Source organism: Brassica napus, chromosome C9 (genome assembly GCF_020379485.1).
Source record: "Brassica napus cultivar Da-Ae chromosome C9, Da-Ae, whole genome shotgun sequence".
NCBI lineage: Eukaryota > Viridiplantae > Streptophyta > Magnoliopsida > Brassicales > Brassicaceae > Brassica > Brassica napus.
Genome location: NC_063452.1, coordinates 9922641 through 9936837, shown reverse-complemented (window position 1 = coordinate 9936837; position 14197 = coordinate 9922641). Strand labels below are relative to the sequence as shown.

Sequence of the window (14197 nt, the reverse complement as noted above, 5' to 3'; positions counted from 1 at the left end):
CTTTCTGAGACAAAAAGGTAAGAACATTACAAACATAGAACTGGTTTTAGGTGTGAGAGAGCTTCTTGAGTATGATGAATGTTATGCTCAGCAACTTGGAATGTAAAATAATAACATGAATAAAAATGAAAATTTTCTTATTAGTGAGATAAACCTATAATTTTAAATAATAATAACAAAAACAAATGATGAATATATATTAAAATCACTTTCAATTGAGAATAAACTAAATATTTTCTTAATTTTTCATTTTTTAGTTATGTTTTGCTTCACTCTAACTTCATCCAATAAATTATTTGATATGAAGTGGTGTGTAACCAAAGTAAAAATTTGCTATAGAAGTATACTATTTCATTACTTTATAAAATACTATTTTAAATATTGTTTTAAAATATCATGAGAAAAATTCCTAACAAATAATTTTGTTACTAAATAGCGTTCAACAAAAGTTATAATAAGTTACAAAACATAATCAGTAAAACACTAAAGTTTCTTTAATATTTCATTCCATATATAATTATGATCTGCAACAATTATATTCTAAAACATCTTTTTCCTGTTAAATTAGAAAATATTAACTATTATTTATGATATTAATAAACTATATATATAGTATTTTAACGTTGAGGTTTACTTATTTTATCAAATTATATTATATTTTAAATGATTTAGCCTGGAGATAGACTAATTCATTATCATGAAATAAATCATTTGTGTAAAAATGTTTTAAAAGGTAAATATTCTTGAAATAAATTTAGTATTATTTATTTAAACTTTATATTTTATATGTAAAATTGAAATATAAATAATATATATAATGTATTATTACATTTTCTGAATTAGTTTTTGCTAATTTTATATTTTCTACAGAATAGAGAATATGAAGTTTACTATCATTTTAATTCACACTAAAAATATTTATTATAAACAACAATATGATCTCAGATTTTTTTATTTGTTATTTGTCTATAATATCGTTTTCAATCTATAATGATTTTAAATACTTCATAAAATTAATATAAATTCATATAAAATAGTTTTTATCATAACTTCCCGCCCGTAGGGCGGACCACCCCTAGTCTATATATATAAAAATATGTTCGCCTCACTCCTGTTGCGCCACGTCATAAAGTCGGTTCCTGACAGGCCGACACGTGTCTGGGTGGATGATACTCACCGTTTCACTTAATCACAATTATTAATGGGTTTTTCTCTTTTTGTTAATAAATATTTCAGATCAGTGTTTTGTGCTTAACATAATTGGGTTTCTGGGCTCTAAGGTAACACATGAGGGAGTCCCACATGAGACGGCTTCTTCTCCAAAAATAATGTCGACGAACGAAAGACAGATCTGCTGCGTTTTAACAACTCCGATTCAAACCTACGGCCAATGAAGATTTGCTGCACCGGCCACGCTGAATTCCGATCAAGGTCAGTTGGAAGGCGTCGTATTTGGCTGTTCGATTCCACTTCTTCTACCCTTGGTTGAATTTTGGAACTGTTATGGAAATCGGTTGGATTCATGCATCCTCATTGACTATCACATTAAATCATTCAATGAACCCCCTCATTAAAACATTTTAACTCAAATATAACTAATCTTAACATAAATAATCCGTCGACACCCTAAAATTCTCAAAACCATAAACATTATTATATACTTCTCTTAACAAAATTTTACAAAACATACATACAAACGGAATATACAATTACATCACAAAAAAAAAAGAAGCATGAATTACTTTAGGAATGACTTCAAGTTTTGAGTCATATTCGCAAAAAAAAAAACCTTAAATAAGTTAGTTTAATTAAGAATATTATAAAACAAAACATTTGAATTAAAATACATATTAAAAATATAATGTAATTTATCAGAGAATAGTAAAATTTATTGTCATTATAATTCAAAACAAAAAAAATAATTATAATGATCTCATAAGTCTTTCATTATTTTTTCGTTTATAATATTTTTTAATCTATCATAATTTTAAATTACTTCATAAATTATTATAAAATCACTTTTATTATAACTTTCCGCCCGTAGGACGGGCCGGGTCTAGTATCATATAATTAATGTCGAAGTCTTCTTCGTTGGAACACATTCAAAGCAAGAAATATTTAAGAATGCTTAAGCTAATTATTTATAGTATTTTATTGCACAATCATTCTAATTAATAAAACTGCATATTAATTAATTGAAAAGTAAAATAATTGAGAGTTGGAATATCAAAATAATTAAGAGAACAAAATCTATATATGTAACGTAATGTATTTGTGTGCGTGGCGTATCTATTGAAATCTGATCCAGCGATGCGTTTTAGTTATACTAAATGTTTTTAAATAAAAACATAAAATAAATATTAGTTACTAAAGGCTTATAAAAAGGAGATCACTAATTCACCATGAAAGAGATCTCTCGGATTCCTTAGCTCAAAGCCAACCATAACAAGAAAAATCAATCTCTCTCTCTAGAGAAGACTTTCTCTCTCCAATTCTTGATTTTCCGGTGTATTTCAACACCGGATATTAAAAATTAATTCTGATCAAAGAAACATGGGAAGTAGTTTCTTTGGTAAACCAAACATGAGAGGATCTTCGCCGTCTTCATCGTCTCCAACATCGTCTTCTTCATCCCCGGCGACGAGAAGAGGGAAGAAGAATGGTTCCGAGAAGCCAAAGCAGCCACAGAGAGGTCTCGGAGTTGCACAGCTGGAGAAAATTAGATTACACAGCGAGATGAGTTGCAACAGCTTCGACAATTACAGTTCTTCTTTGTATCCTCAGGTAACATTTTACATATATATACATGCATTAACTATATAATCTCGTCAGTGTTGATCGGGGCATGTTAAACATAGTGGTGATCATCGTACGTGTGGTGACCCTTTTGTGTTCATCGCATTCTTCTATCGGATCTATTATAGGAATCCGAGCTTTGATTCAGTGTCCCGTGAACTTCAGAGGTCTGATTATGGTTAATTGTATGAAATCTAAAAGGATTTTAATTTCTCTTCTTGTCGTATGTAATAATTTCTTTAGATTTCACCTAAATAATTACAACTAACACAAAGATTACAAAACGTATACATCTTTACAAAAAATCATGCTCGATCTGGCCAAAAATCATTTTTCCAAGTTAAAAAATCAATTATCTATAATTTACTATATCTAACGATTATACGTAAATATAGTCGTATAAATTGTTTTTTTCTTTGACTTAAACGAGAAAAGAATTTGTCTATGTATCTACTATTGAAGATTACTCAGTTGAAATGAAATAGATTTCATATAAGTTATTATTCTAGGTCGTTGAGTTCTCGAGGGCACTCCTCTCATTTCTTAAGATAGAGTCCTTAAGATATACTTAAAGAAAATTAGATGTTATAAATGAAGGGGAAATTTCATGTTTACCACTTTCATGGTACCAATTTTTATTTTTACCATCACTAAAGGGACATTTTCAAAAATAGCTTCTTTGTTAAGTGATAAAAAACTCATATACTCTTGTTTTTTATATATAATAAATTATTATTCAAATTATAAAAAAATTTTATGTTTTCGAATTATACTTTTTCAAATTCGAACTTTTTTATAAATTTTTTTTTTATAAATTTTTTTTTTTGAATTTTTTTTTGATTTTTTTTTATTTTTTCTAATTTTCTTTTTGAAAATCGAAAATTATGTTTGAAACTAATTTTTAAATTTTTTTATACTTTTAAGTATTTATTTATATATTTATTAGAATTCTAAATTTTATATCCCAAAAACCTTACCCCACTCCTCAACTCTAAACCCTAAGTCTAAATTAGTTAACTCTAACCGTAAGTACAAGGGTCTTCATTAAAAGTGAGGGTTAAAGTGATTAGTGTAGATTTGAAAATGATATGTGATATTTGTAATAATTTTGTATTATTTGTCTATTTGATTCAGTCTCTTTCATAAGTATAATTTGCATATTAATTATTAGACCGTCATATGCGAATGTAAATGTAGGAGAATGTGAGGATGCAAGGATATGCATCCATACCATCATCATCGCCATCCTTTACATATGTATCACCATCACCATCACCATCACCATCACCATCTTATGGCCTCTATCCAAATATGATGGTATATATATACTCTTAATGCTCGCTTTGTGTGCGATTTATACTTGATAATGATATTGTGTGTGCGCGTGTTTATAAAGAAGAATATCACTTAAATTCCTACTCTAACTTTTTTATATTCCTATTCTAACTTGATCTAGTTATTTATTTACTTTCTTTTTGAATCAAAGATTTTTAACGTTAAAACTCCTCAACTGAGTTTGTTTTGAGTAAAAACTCTCAAACTAAGTATTTAACGAAAAAATCCTCAAGCTAACTTTATTTAATGAATTAAACCCTATCAGGTCATAATTACCAATACTATTGGTAAATCTTTACTTAGGGGTTTCTACATTAAGTAAACATAATTGAAGGGTTTTACCATTAAAAATAAAAAAATAATAAAATTTTTTTTTATAATATTATCTAAAAATTAGTAACTTAAATTTTCAAAATTATCATTTTAAGTTTTTTTTTTTTGTAAATATATGAATTTGATGTGTTTTTAACATCAACATTATATATGTATAAATTAAAAAAAAAATTAAAACAGAGAAAATATAACAAAAATTATCTAAAGATATACCTCTAATAAAATTACTAAAAGACTAAAAATGTAAAAAAGAAGAAAATATAATAAAAATGATATCTTATCTAATAAAAATGTAGTAATAAATCTTTAGAGAATTTTTATTATATTTTATAGGGTTTACATTTTTTATTTATACATATATAATGCTGATGTTAAAAACACATCAAACTCATATATTTACAAAAAAATTTAAAAAATGCTAATTTTGAAAATTTAAGTTACTAATTTTTAGATAATATTATAAAATTTTGAATTTTTTTTTATTTTTAATGATAAAACTCCTCAACTATGTTTACTTAATGTAGAAACCCCTAATTTAAAGATTTACCGGTAGTAATGGTAATTATGACATGCTAGGGTTTAATTCATTAAATAAAGTTAGTTTATGGGTTTTTCCGTTAAATACTTAGTCTGTGGGTTTTTACCCAAAACAAACTTAGTTGAGGGGTTTTAACGTTAAAAATCCTCAAATCAAATATCACGCCTTAAGATATGAAATCTTCAACAAGATTAGGTCAATCATGTTTCCATCTATAACAACACTCTTTTCAAGTAATCATAAAACAACAAAGTGAAAAAATGAAAGGAAAAATATCAACTACTAATTGTTTTTTCCTTCTGTTATTGGCAGATAGATGCACATAGAGATCAATACGAGAGAGCAACCATGAGGTACATATAAAATCACTTTCAACTGTCCATTTTAGGTTTATGAATATGTTAGTATTTCGTTTGGTCCTAAATATTAATGACCTTTATGTTTTGTTCAAAACAGTTGGAACCCAAGCTACGGCATCTTAGAGAGCCACCATTATTTGGAACCAAACACCACCAGACATATATTGAACGAGGTTCTTATTCTATACCATCACACATAATAACATTTTCATTTGATCACATGATTATTAGTCTGTGTAGTATTATATACTTTCGTTTCACTCAATATTTTGGTTTTATTCAAATTATTTTTTGGTTTATTCTAGTTTAGTGTAGCCATGGTTCAATGCAGTTACGTCATGGTTAAATGTTGGTGAAATAACCTTGTTAAAGTGTTACAGCTCTGGTCGATTTGTAGCTAAGAGATCTAATCTAATGTTTTTTTTTGTTTTGTCTTGAAATAGGATCCATGTTTTACAAGGCGAAGTAAATCGTTGGGATCAGGAAACCAAAACTCGGGATCGAATGACAATCAAGAGCTAGATTTGGAGTTGAGATTGTCACTCTAATCATTTGTAATAGTTTGCCTATCATGAAATTGGAAACAAGTCTCGCATTGTGATTATGCCTTTTTATATATTCTCTGTTGTTTTGCTGAAAATAAAATCGAAGCAACAACAGCTGAATATATTCGGTTTGGAGGTATCTAGTTTATTTTCTTCTTAGGGATGATTTGACCGTTCAGTAGAAAAGGCTTTAAAGAATCGTTTGTAAACTTGAAGGAGCATAAAAATTAGATTATAAACTGTATATGCACTACAAGAAAACACGCCGAATTCCGACGAAGGTTCCGACGGACATCAATGTCGTCGGACATTTGTGACGGATTACCGACCAATTTCCGACCAAATCCGAAAAATTGAAGTCGTCGGAATTCCGTCGGCCATTTCCGACGGAATTCCGACGAAACAAGGGTCGTCGGAATTTTCCGACGATTTTTCGATGACATTCCGATAAAAAATGTAACCGTTGTAGTCGTCGGAAGTTCGTCGGTATATTCCGACGAATTTCCGACGACATTCCGATTAACAGTAAAGTCGTCGGAATTCCGACGGAATTTTCCGATGAATTTCCGACGAACAATGTGACCGTTGCCGACAAATATATATGACCGTTGTATAGCCGTTTGAGATTGGACAATACCGACGGAATTCCGACGGACTGCTTTACATCCGTCGGAATTTCCTCGGAAAGTCGTCGGAGGGCCGTAAGCAATTTCCTATAAATACAACCCCTCCTAATTCAACTCATTCACACTTCATTCTCTCTTCATTCTCTTTAGTCATAACAATTCCGTGAAAATCATGTCTTCAGAAGTTTATTATCGTTCGTGGATGGATAAACCTCATTTGGATCCGAGCACCAATTTGCTTACGGAAGAATACGTTCAAGGGATTGGAGAATTCATGAGGCTTGTTCAACAGCAACCAGATGCAAAAAGTGGTATGTTAAGATGTCCCTGCTCTTCTTGCAATAATAATAAGGTTATAAAAGAATTTGATGTTTGGACTCATTTGTATATGAAAGGGTTTTCACGTAATTATAAAGTTTGGTACCTTCATGGGGAAACTGGTTATGAATATGGTAGTACTAGCGAACCTCAGCCTGTTAGTGAACTTCAGCCTGATATTAGGTTAGAAGAATCTAGAACGGATATAGATTATGGTGTAGGTATTGAGCAGATGGTACATGATCATTATAGAGGGGAAGAACCAAATCCCGAATCTAGGAGATTTTTGACATGTTGGATGCATGAAAACAACCTTTGTATCAAAATTGTAGAGATGATCGTTCAGTCTTATCATCTGCAACTAGATTAATGGGTATTAAGACAGACTATAATTTGGCTGAAGAATGTATGGATGCGATTACTGATTTTGTCAAAGGTATTCTACCTGAGGATAACCTTGCACCGGGTTCATACTACGAGGTTCAGAAACTTGTTGCAGGTCTTCAACTACCGTATGAAGTGATAGATGTATGTATTGACAACTGCATGATCTACTGGAGAGCGGATGAGACACGGAATGTATGCAAATTTTGTGGGAAACCTCGTTATCAGGAGACGAGGGGAAGAGTTCCGATCCCATTCAAAAGAATGTGGTATTTGCCTTTGACGGAAAGATTGAAGAGGTTGTATCAGTGTGAGCGCAGAACACCACTATCCTTTCGGAGAATGCCACTATCCGTTCGGAGAATGCCACTATCCTTGCTGAGTTGGCATCCCAGAAGAAGTTCAACACCGAGATAATGCAGAAGCTAGATCGTTTGATGATTTCGAGTTCATCTTAGTTTTTTTGGCTTTTTAAAGCTTTCGGAATGTTTTTTTTTCTATTTCGGTTTGTATGAATTTTAAACTTTCTGAATGTTTTTTTTCTATTTCGGTTTGTATGAATTTAAATTATATAATATTATTTGTTTTAAATTTCTGATTTTTTTAATTTATTAATATAAAAAAATATATAAAAATGCAAAATTAATTCGTTTTTAAAATTGGTATATACCGACGGACAATGGTCGTCGGAATATACCGACGGACAAATATCCGTCGGAATGTACCGACGAACCACCTTTCGTCGGAAATATACCGATGAACAAATATCCGTCGGTATATTCCGACGACCATTGTCCATCGGTATATTCCGACGCCCACAGTTCGTCGGAATACACCGAGGAATCCACTACGTCGGAATTGTCCGAGGAGCGTTCTCCGTCGGTACATAGTTTTTCCGATGAACTCTGGTCTCGTGTGTCCGCATCGTAATATCGTCGAAAGTTCGTCAGAATGACGTTTCTCGGTATTCGTCAGAAAGTCGTCGGAAGTCCTGACGAAATTCCGACGAATTTTTTTTTTCCGACAAAACGATACCGACGGACAGGTTCGTCGGAAATTCGTCAGAATCGGTCTATTCCGACGAATTTTCGACGATTTCGGTCATCAGAATCCCTCTGTTTTCTTGTAGTGATGGTAAATTTTTCTAGAAGCAAACGTGTTAAACTCTTCACTAGTTTTGATAGGAGAGAGATAGAAAATGCCGCGTATAGCATTTGGTTATCATTTTTCTTATAAGATTTTGCATAAAGGTTATAGTCTATTTTTTTATAAAGCAATAGCAAAATACTAGATCATGACACGCTCGACAGCGCGAAGTTAAATTTATAACAAATTTTATAATTTAATAGAATTTTGTTTAGTGTTAAAAGAGATTTCAGTTGTATAATATTTGTTTATGTGGCTTAATTAACATTATTATAATTGTTTTGTATAATTTATCTTGCTAGTAATTTGGTTCATATTATAATAAGCTTCAATTTGTTTTTAAAATTAATGTTAAGCATATATCTTCAGATAATATGTTTTTTGAACATTTTCATAATTATTTTTGTTATTATATTTATTGTAAAATGTATAATATATATATATATTTATGTAACGACTATTATTGAATTATTATGTTACTTAGATAAAATATATTATGTTTTATTATATTGTAGATTAGTGCATACAAAAATAACTAATGTTTCTATCATATAGAAATATGAATACATTTTGTGTTCATATATATCGCATTAATTACACTTCATATAAATACTCTTATACTCTATATATCTCTATTATAACATAAAATTAAGATTTTAATGATTAAAATGTATATAAGTTTTATTCAGTTAGATATATAATATTCTATATCTTTATTTTCGTATACATTTTTTATGAAAGCATTATGATTTTTTTGAAAAGAATTAACCCAAAAGAAACAGATGTAGATATAAGTAGAGATTAGCCCAATGGATTTTGTTAATTATCCATCTCTTTTATTAAAATAGAAACATTCCTTTGGATCTAAACTTTTTTTATAAGATTTTAAATTAAATACGACCTCTATAGTAAATTAACTATGGAAAATATTATAATGCTATCTATAATTCCAAACAACACAATAACTAATCGTGTTTCCAAACAATATTTAAGTCATCTTTTTAATAAATTTTTATCAATTTTATTACAAATTAAATCAAATAATTTACTAAAAATTTTAAATAATTTATGAACAGTCAAAACTAGTATAAATTATTTTTGTAGGTTTAGATACTAAAAAAAATTTCAATAAATGTTAAATCAATTAACTTAATAGATTATTTATTTATATTTTCATAAATAAAATTACAATCATTGAAAATTAAATTAACTTTGATATTAAACTAAATTCTGCATATAAATTAAATGCAATAAATTGACATCAAATAAATTTTATAATTAAAATCTATCATACAATTAATCAAATAAATTACATATATTTTATTGAAATTCATAACTAAAATAATTAAAATAATTAAAATTAAATTAAATAATATCTTATACAATTTGATATTGAATAAATACAAAATAATATAATTATCTATATAAATATTCAAATACACTAAAACAAAAATTTGAAAACATCTTTATTTGTAAATTATATTTTGTTACAAGATATTTTTGCATTTTAAAAGCCTATGAAAACAGTTTATATGATTGGAGCAAAACATAACCTGCATGGTCGTGCGGGTTCGACAGAAACAAAAATAAATAAAAAAGCTAGGTTGCATGGAATCTCTACCGAAGGTCCGTTTCACATTTCGGAATCAGAATCTTTTGGAAATTCGTGGAAACACATCGGAAACCCGTTTTTTAAAAATCTCATCTTAGAAGCTCGATGAATTAGAAACTCGCAATTCTGTTTTGGAAACGCGAAGAAAACTTTTAAAAAAGATTAAAACAGATTTTATAAATAATTAATAATAATTAATAAATATAAGAATATATTTTGCAAAGAGCGGAAGATTTAGTATTTGTACACACTAGTCTTTGTCTTCTATCTCGACAAAATATTGCATACAAATATGGTCCTAATCATATATGAGATGTTGATAGCATTCATGTTGGAGATGATCGTTTTGATTTATTAGATAAGATTAATCTTGGAAGGCTTGAGTTTAAAAATATTTCTCTAGATGAACATAAGCTGGAAGCGATTATGTTTGATGTAGCTACTGAAAATGATGTTGAAGATGATGCTATTAATATTTTGACTTGTCGTTATGAATGTTATCTTTAGTTAAGAGACTACTAGATTTTTGTTGTGATTTTTATATGACTGATATTTAAATATTACTTATTTTATTATTGTATATTTAACATTGAATGGTTTATTAGATAAATTAAACATAATAAAAAAATTGTACTAACATGTTAATCAATCATATATATGTATATTTATTTACAGACGTTTTGGAAACGATTTCATTCCTAAATTTTGTAGTAATCACATTTCCGCGTTTCGAAACGTTTTGTTTCTACGTATCTGTTTTCGATTCTATGCAACCTAATATAAAAAAAGATTATACGAACATTTATTTGTTTTTTCAGTGAAAAAAACCGTTAGATGGGTTTTAATTTAGAAATGGATAATTAACAAAATTCATTTATTTCAAAATAAATGTGCAGTCCACCTAGTTGAACTTAAAAATGATGACAAATGTGTGACTATAAATTTGGAAAGATAAGAATGTAAATAATAGTTTACCAGAAAAAAACTATCTTAATTAAAAAATGACAAATATGTTGTGAATAAAAATAAATAAAAAAATTCAAGTATATTTATTCCATGAATAACAAATCACTTATATATAATTACAAATCTAAGATTTAATCTTATCTTGGATATTCATATATATCTACAATATTATGAAAAAATATATTTTTATAATTGTTATCCACATATGTGATTATCCATAACAAAGACTAATCTAAATCTAAAATTTATTAAGAATAAATAAATATATATATATATATATTAAAATTTAGTATTTATATATATAATTAGGAATTTTTATGAAACAATATGATCAATTATATTTCCTACCTATAACAGCTCACATATATTCTAATGATTTTTTACTAATTTAAGTTATTTAAAAAATCTAAATGTACGTTATATTTGCTATAATTTAGTATTTCATTACATATAAACTATCTTTTTTTGAAAAGAGTATTCACCCTAACAAATCATCATGATGAACTCATCTACAAAAAAAACTCATAACTATTGTGTACTTGGTGTTTACTATCTTCATGATGGTGGCACCTTTGACCAATTCTGAAGCTTTGCAACCAGATCTATTTGATAATCCTCGTACTACAATAAGGATTCAGAATAACAACGACTATCATCTTGGAGTCCGTTGCAAATCTCGAGATGATGATATGGGTTTCAAGATTCTTAAAAAGGGTGAGATATATATATGGAGTTTCCATGCTAATTTTTGGGGAACTACATTATATTTCTGTAAATTTAGTCATGGAAAAATAGACAAAGGCACATTCACAATTTTTCAAGCGGGTAGAGCAACCGCACAATGTTATAATTGCACGTGGATAGCAGAGGCAGATGGTCTTCATGGATTTATGCCAGAACCACATATTCTATTATTTAAATGGTCAAAATAATACTCCATTTGTTTCGTGTTATTCTAACATTTTTTTCTTGTTACACGAAAATTGTCATTTTACAAGTTCAAAAGAAATAATACTTATTTTAGCTGAAAATTAATTGCAAACTGCATTAATTTTATAAATAATTTTATTTATCTCAAATACTATTAGTCAAAAATGTGTAATTAATAACAATTTACATATATTTCATCAACTCACTTAATCTGTGTAAAAAATGTCATAGTGACACTTATTCAGAAACATAAGGAATATAAAATGAGTTACTCAAAAATGTATCGCAAACATTTAATTTTATACACACAAAGTTATTAAAAATAATCTTTTGCAAACATATAATCTTCTCAAAATGTTTGTGTGAACATTACATAAAACAATATAATACTAGGTAATAACGCGCGCCTTGCACGAAATGTGATTATAAGTTTCGTTATTTTTAATAAAAACATATTAAATCTGTTTAATCTGGATATCGGTTCAATTTTAAGTTATTTTTTGGTTTTTAATCTCCTAAAATATAATTATTATTTTAAATTAATATTTATTTTGGTTTATTCGTGATAGAATGTTTGATTTTTTAGTTTTTTTTTGGTAAAAACTAAAAATTACTATTATTTGTTTATCTTCATGTTATGAATTTTAGATAGTTGTCATGTCGAACCAATGGTTTCATATCATAGATTGTAAACGGATAATAGTTCAAGAAAAAGAAAAGAAAAATATTAAGACAAATCATTTCACTACAATTTGGTCAGTAGTGAAAGAAGCATTAAGAAAAAAATATTTCAACTTCCAAAAAAAAATAGATACTTCAGTTGTGGTAAATACTTAGTCACAAGGTGTTCACATCAAAGTACACATGTATGTGTATGTAAGTACATAAAAATATTTGACAAATATATAAAGATATTGTTAATTAATATTAAATGACATTTTTGTTCAAAATAATACACGAAATATAAAATTAAAATTAATTAAAAATTAAAAAGACCTTGACATTAGTGATTTTTTTCATATAAAGAAAAATAAATTGTATCCGTAAATAGAGGTGGGCACATATCGAATATCCGGGTATTTGGAGGCATTCATGTCGATTCAATCTTTAGCCACATGGATAGTCGGTGACTCTGATATCCGAAATGATTTAGAATTTTAAAGAATATCTGATATGATCCGTAGATAAAATAAAATTTTAAAAATAATTGTAAATTTTAATAACAATATTTTATTACAAAAAAAAAATATTATTTAACTTTTTAAATTTTAATACCTAATATAATAAATTTAATTCATAAAAATATTTTAAAACTTATATAAACTATAATATATATAACATATATATATATATAAATAATTCTGTACATATATGTATATATATATATGCATATAACAGATCGAATTAGATATCCGTTCCTAATAATATTGGTATTTGTGATTTGATTTTTTTTATTGTATTTTAGTATTTGATTTGCTTCGTAAAGTTACGGATATCCATATTTTTTGTTCAAATCAAAATGGATAACGATTCAAATCAAAATTTATAAATATTTTGCCCAACTTTATCTGTAAACAATAAAAAATAATATATATATAGTTTAGTTTTTGATTCGTTATTTGTTTTGATTCGAACCAAAAAATCCAAAGTTTTATTGGAACCATGCATGTGAGTTTTATATTAAAAAATACAAAATATATAGTTTGAATACATTTATGAATATAGTGTGAACGCGTTAGCATATTTATTATCAAATCATTGTGAGGTTGCCACGTGTCTATTATAGTGTGAATGCATTTATTACAATGCTTCTCCTTTAATATATAAGAGATATATATTTGTGGGATTAAATTCTTAGATAAATTAGATCGATTAAATTATATGTTTATAATGTCCAAAGTTTATTCTAAAACCTTTTAATAAAATACTAGATTAAGATCCGCTCCTTGCGCGGGATAAATATTATATATATAAATTATTGTATGTATTTTATGTTCTTACATATTATGAAATAATAAATATATATTGATTAATTAAAAGTCAATAACTATTACATATATAGTTAAATTGGTGCGAACGTATAAATCAATTTTATTAATCCAAACAATTTTTTTAAAATTTGATAGGATATGTAATTAAATTTAAATGATATTAACATACATAGTATATTTTTAATATTAATGTCTATTAAATGATGTTTTCTACTCATATGTTATTTTTATCGTGTGTATCTGTAATGGCAAAAACTTTAAATTATTGATAACAAAATTTTCACTGTGGGATTAATAATTTTAGAAATTTATAATTTA

General features: G+C 27.4%; 1 protein-coding gene across 1 annotated transcript; it reads left to right on the top strand.

Annotated features, from left to right (window-relative positions):
* The first annotated feature begins 2060 nt into the window (after positions 1 to 2060).
* On the top strand, positions 2061 to 6115 carry LOC106449235 (protein SPEAR1-like). Its single transcript, XM_013891025.3, has 5 exons — positions 2061 to 2784; positions 3994 to 4113; positions 5315 to 5355; positions 5459 to 5534; positions 5805 to 6115. Exons 1-5 carry the CDS (start codon positions 2554 to 2556, stop codon positions 5907 to 5909), a joined length of 573 nt encoding a protein of 190 aa, XP_013746479.1. The 5' UTR covers positions 2061 to 2553; the 3' UTR covers positions 5910 to 6115.
* The last annotated feature ends 8082 nt before the right edge of the window (positions 6116 to 14197 follow it).

Coding starts and splice junctions, on each gene's coding strand:
- LOC106449235 (XM_013891025.3), top strand. CDS start 2,554: ATGGGAAGTAGTTTCTTTGGTAAACCAAACATGAGAGGATCTTCGCCG. Junction 4,114..5,314: donor GCCTCTATCCAAATATGATG/GTATATATATAC, acceptor TGTTATTGGCAG/ATAGATGCACATAGAGATCA. Junction 5,356..5,458: donor TACGAGAGAGCAACCATGAG/GTACATATAAAA, acceptor TGTTCAAAACAG/TTGGAACCCAAGCTACGGCA.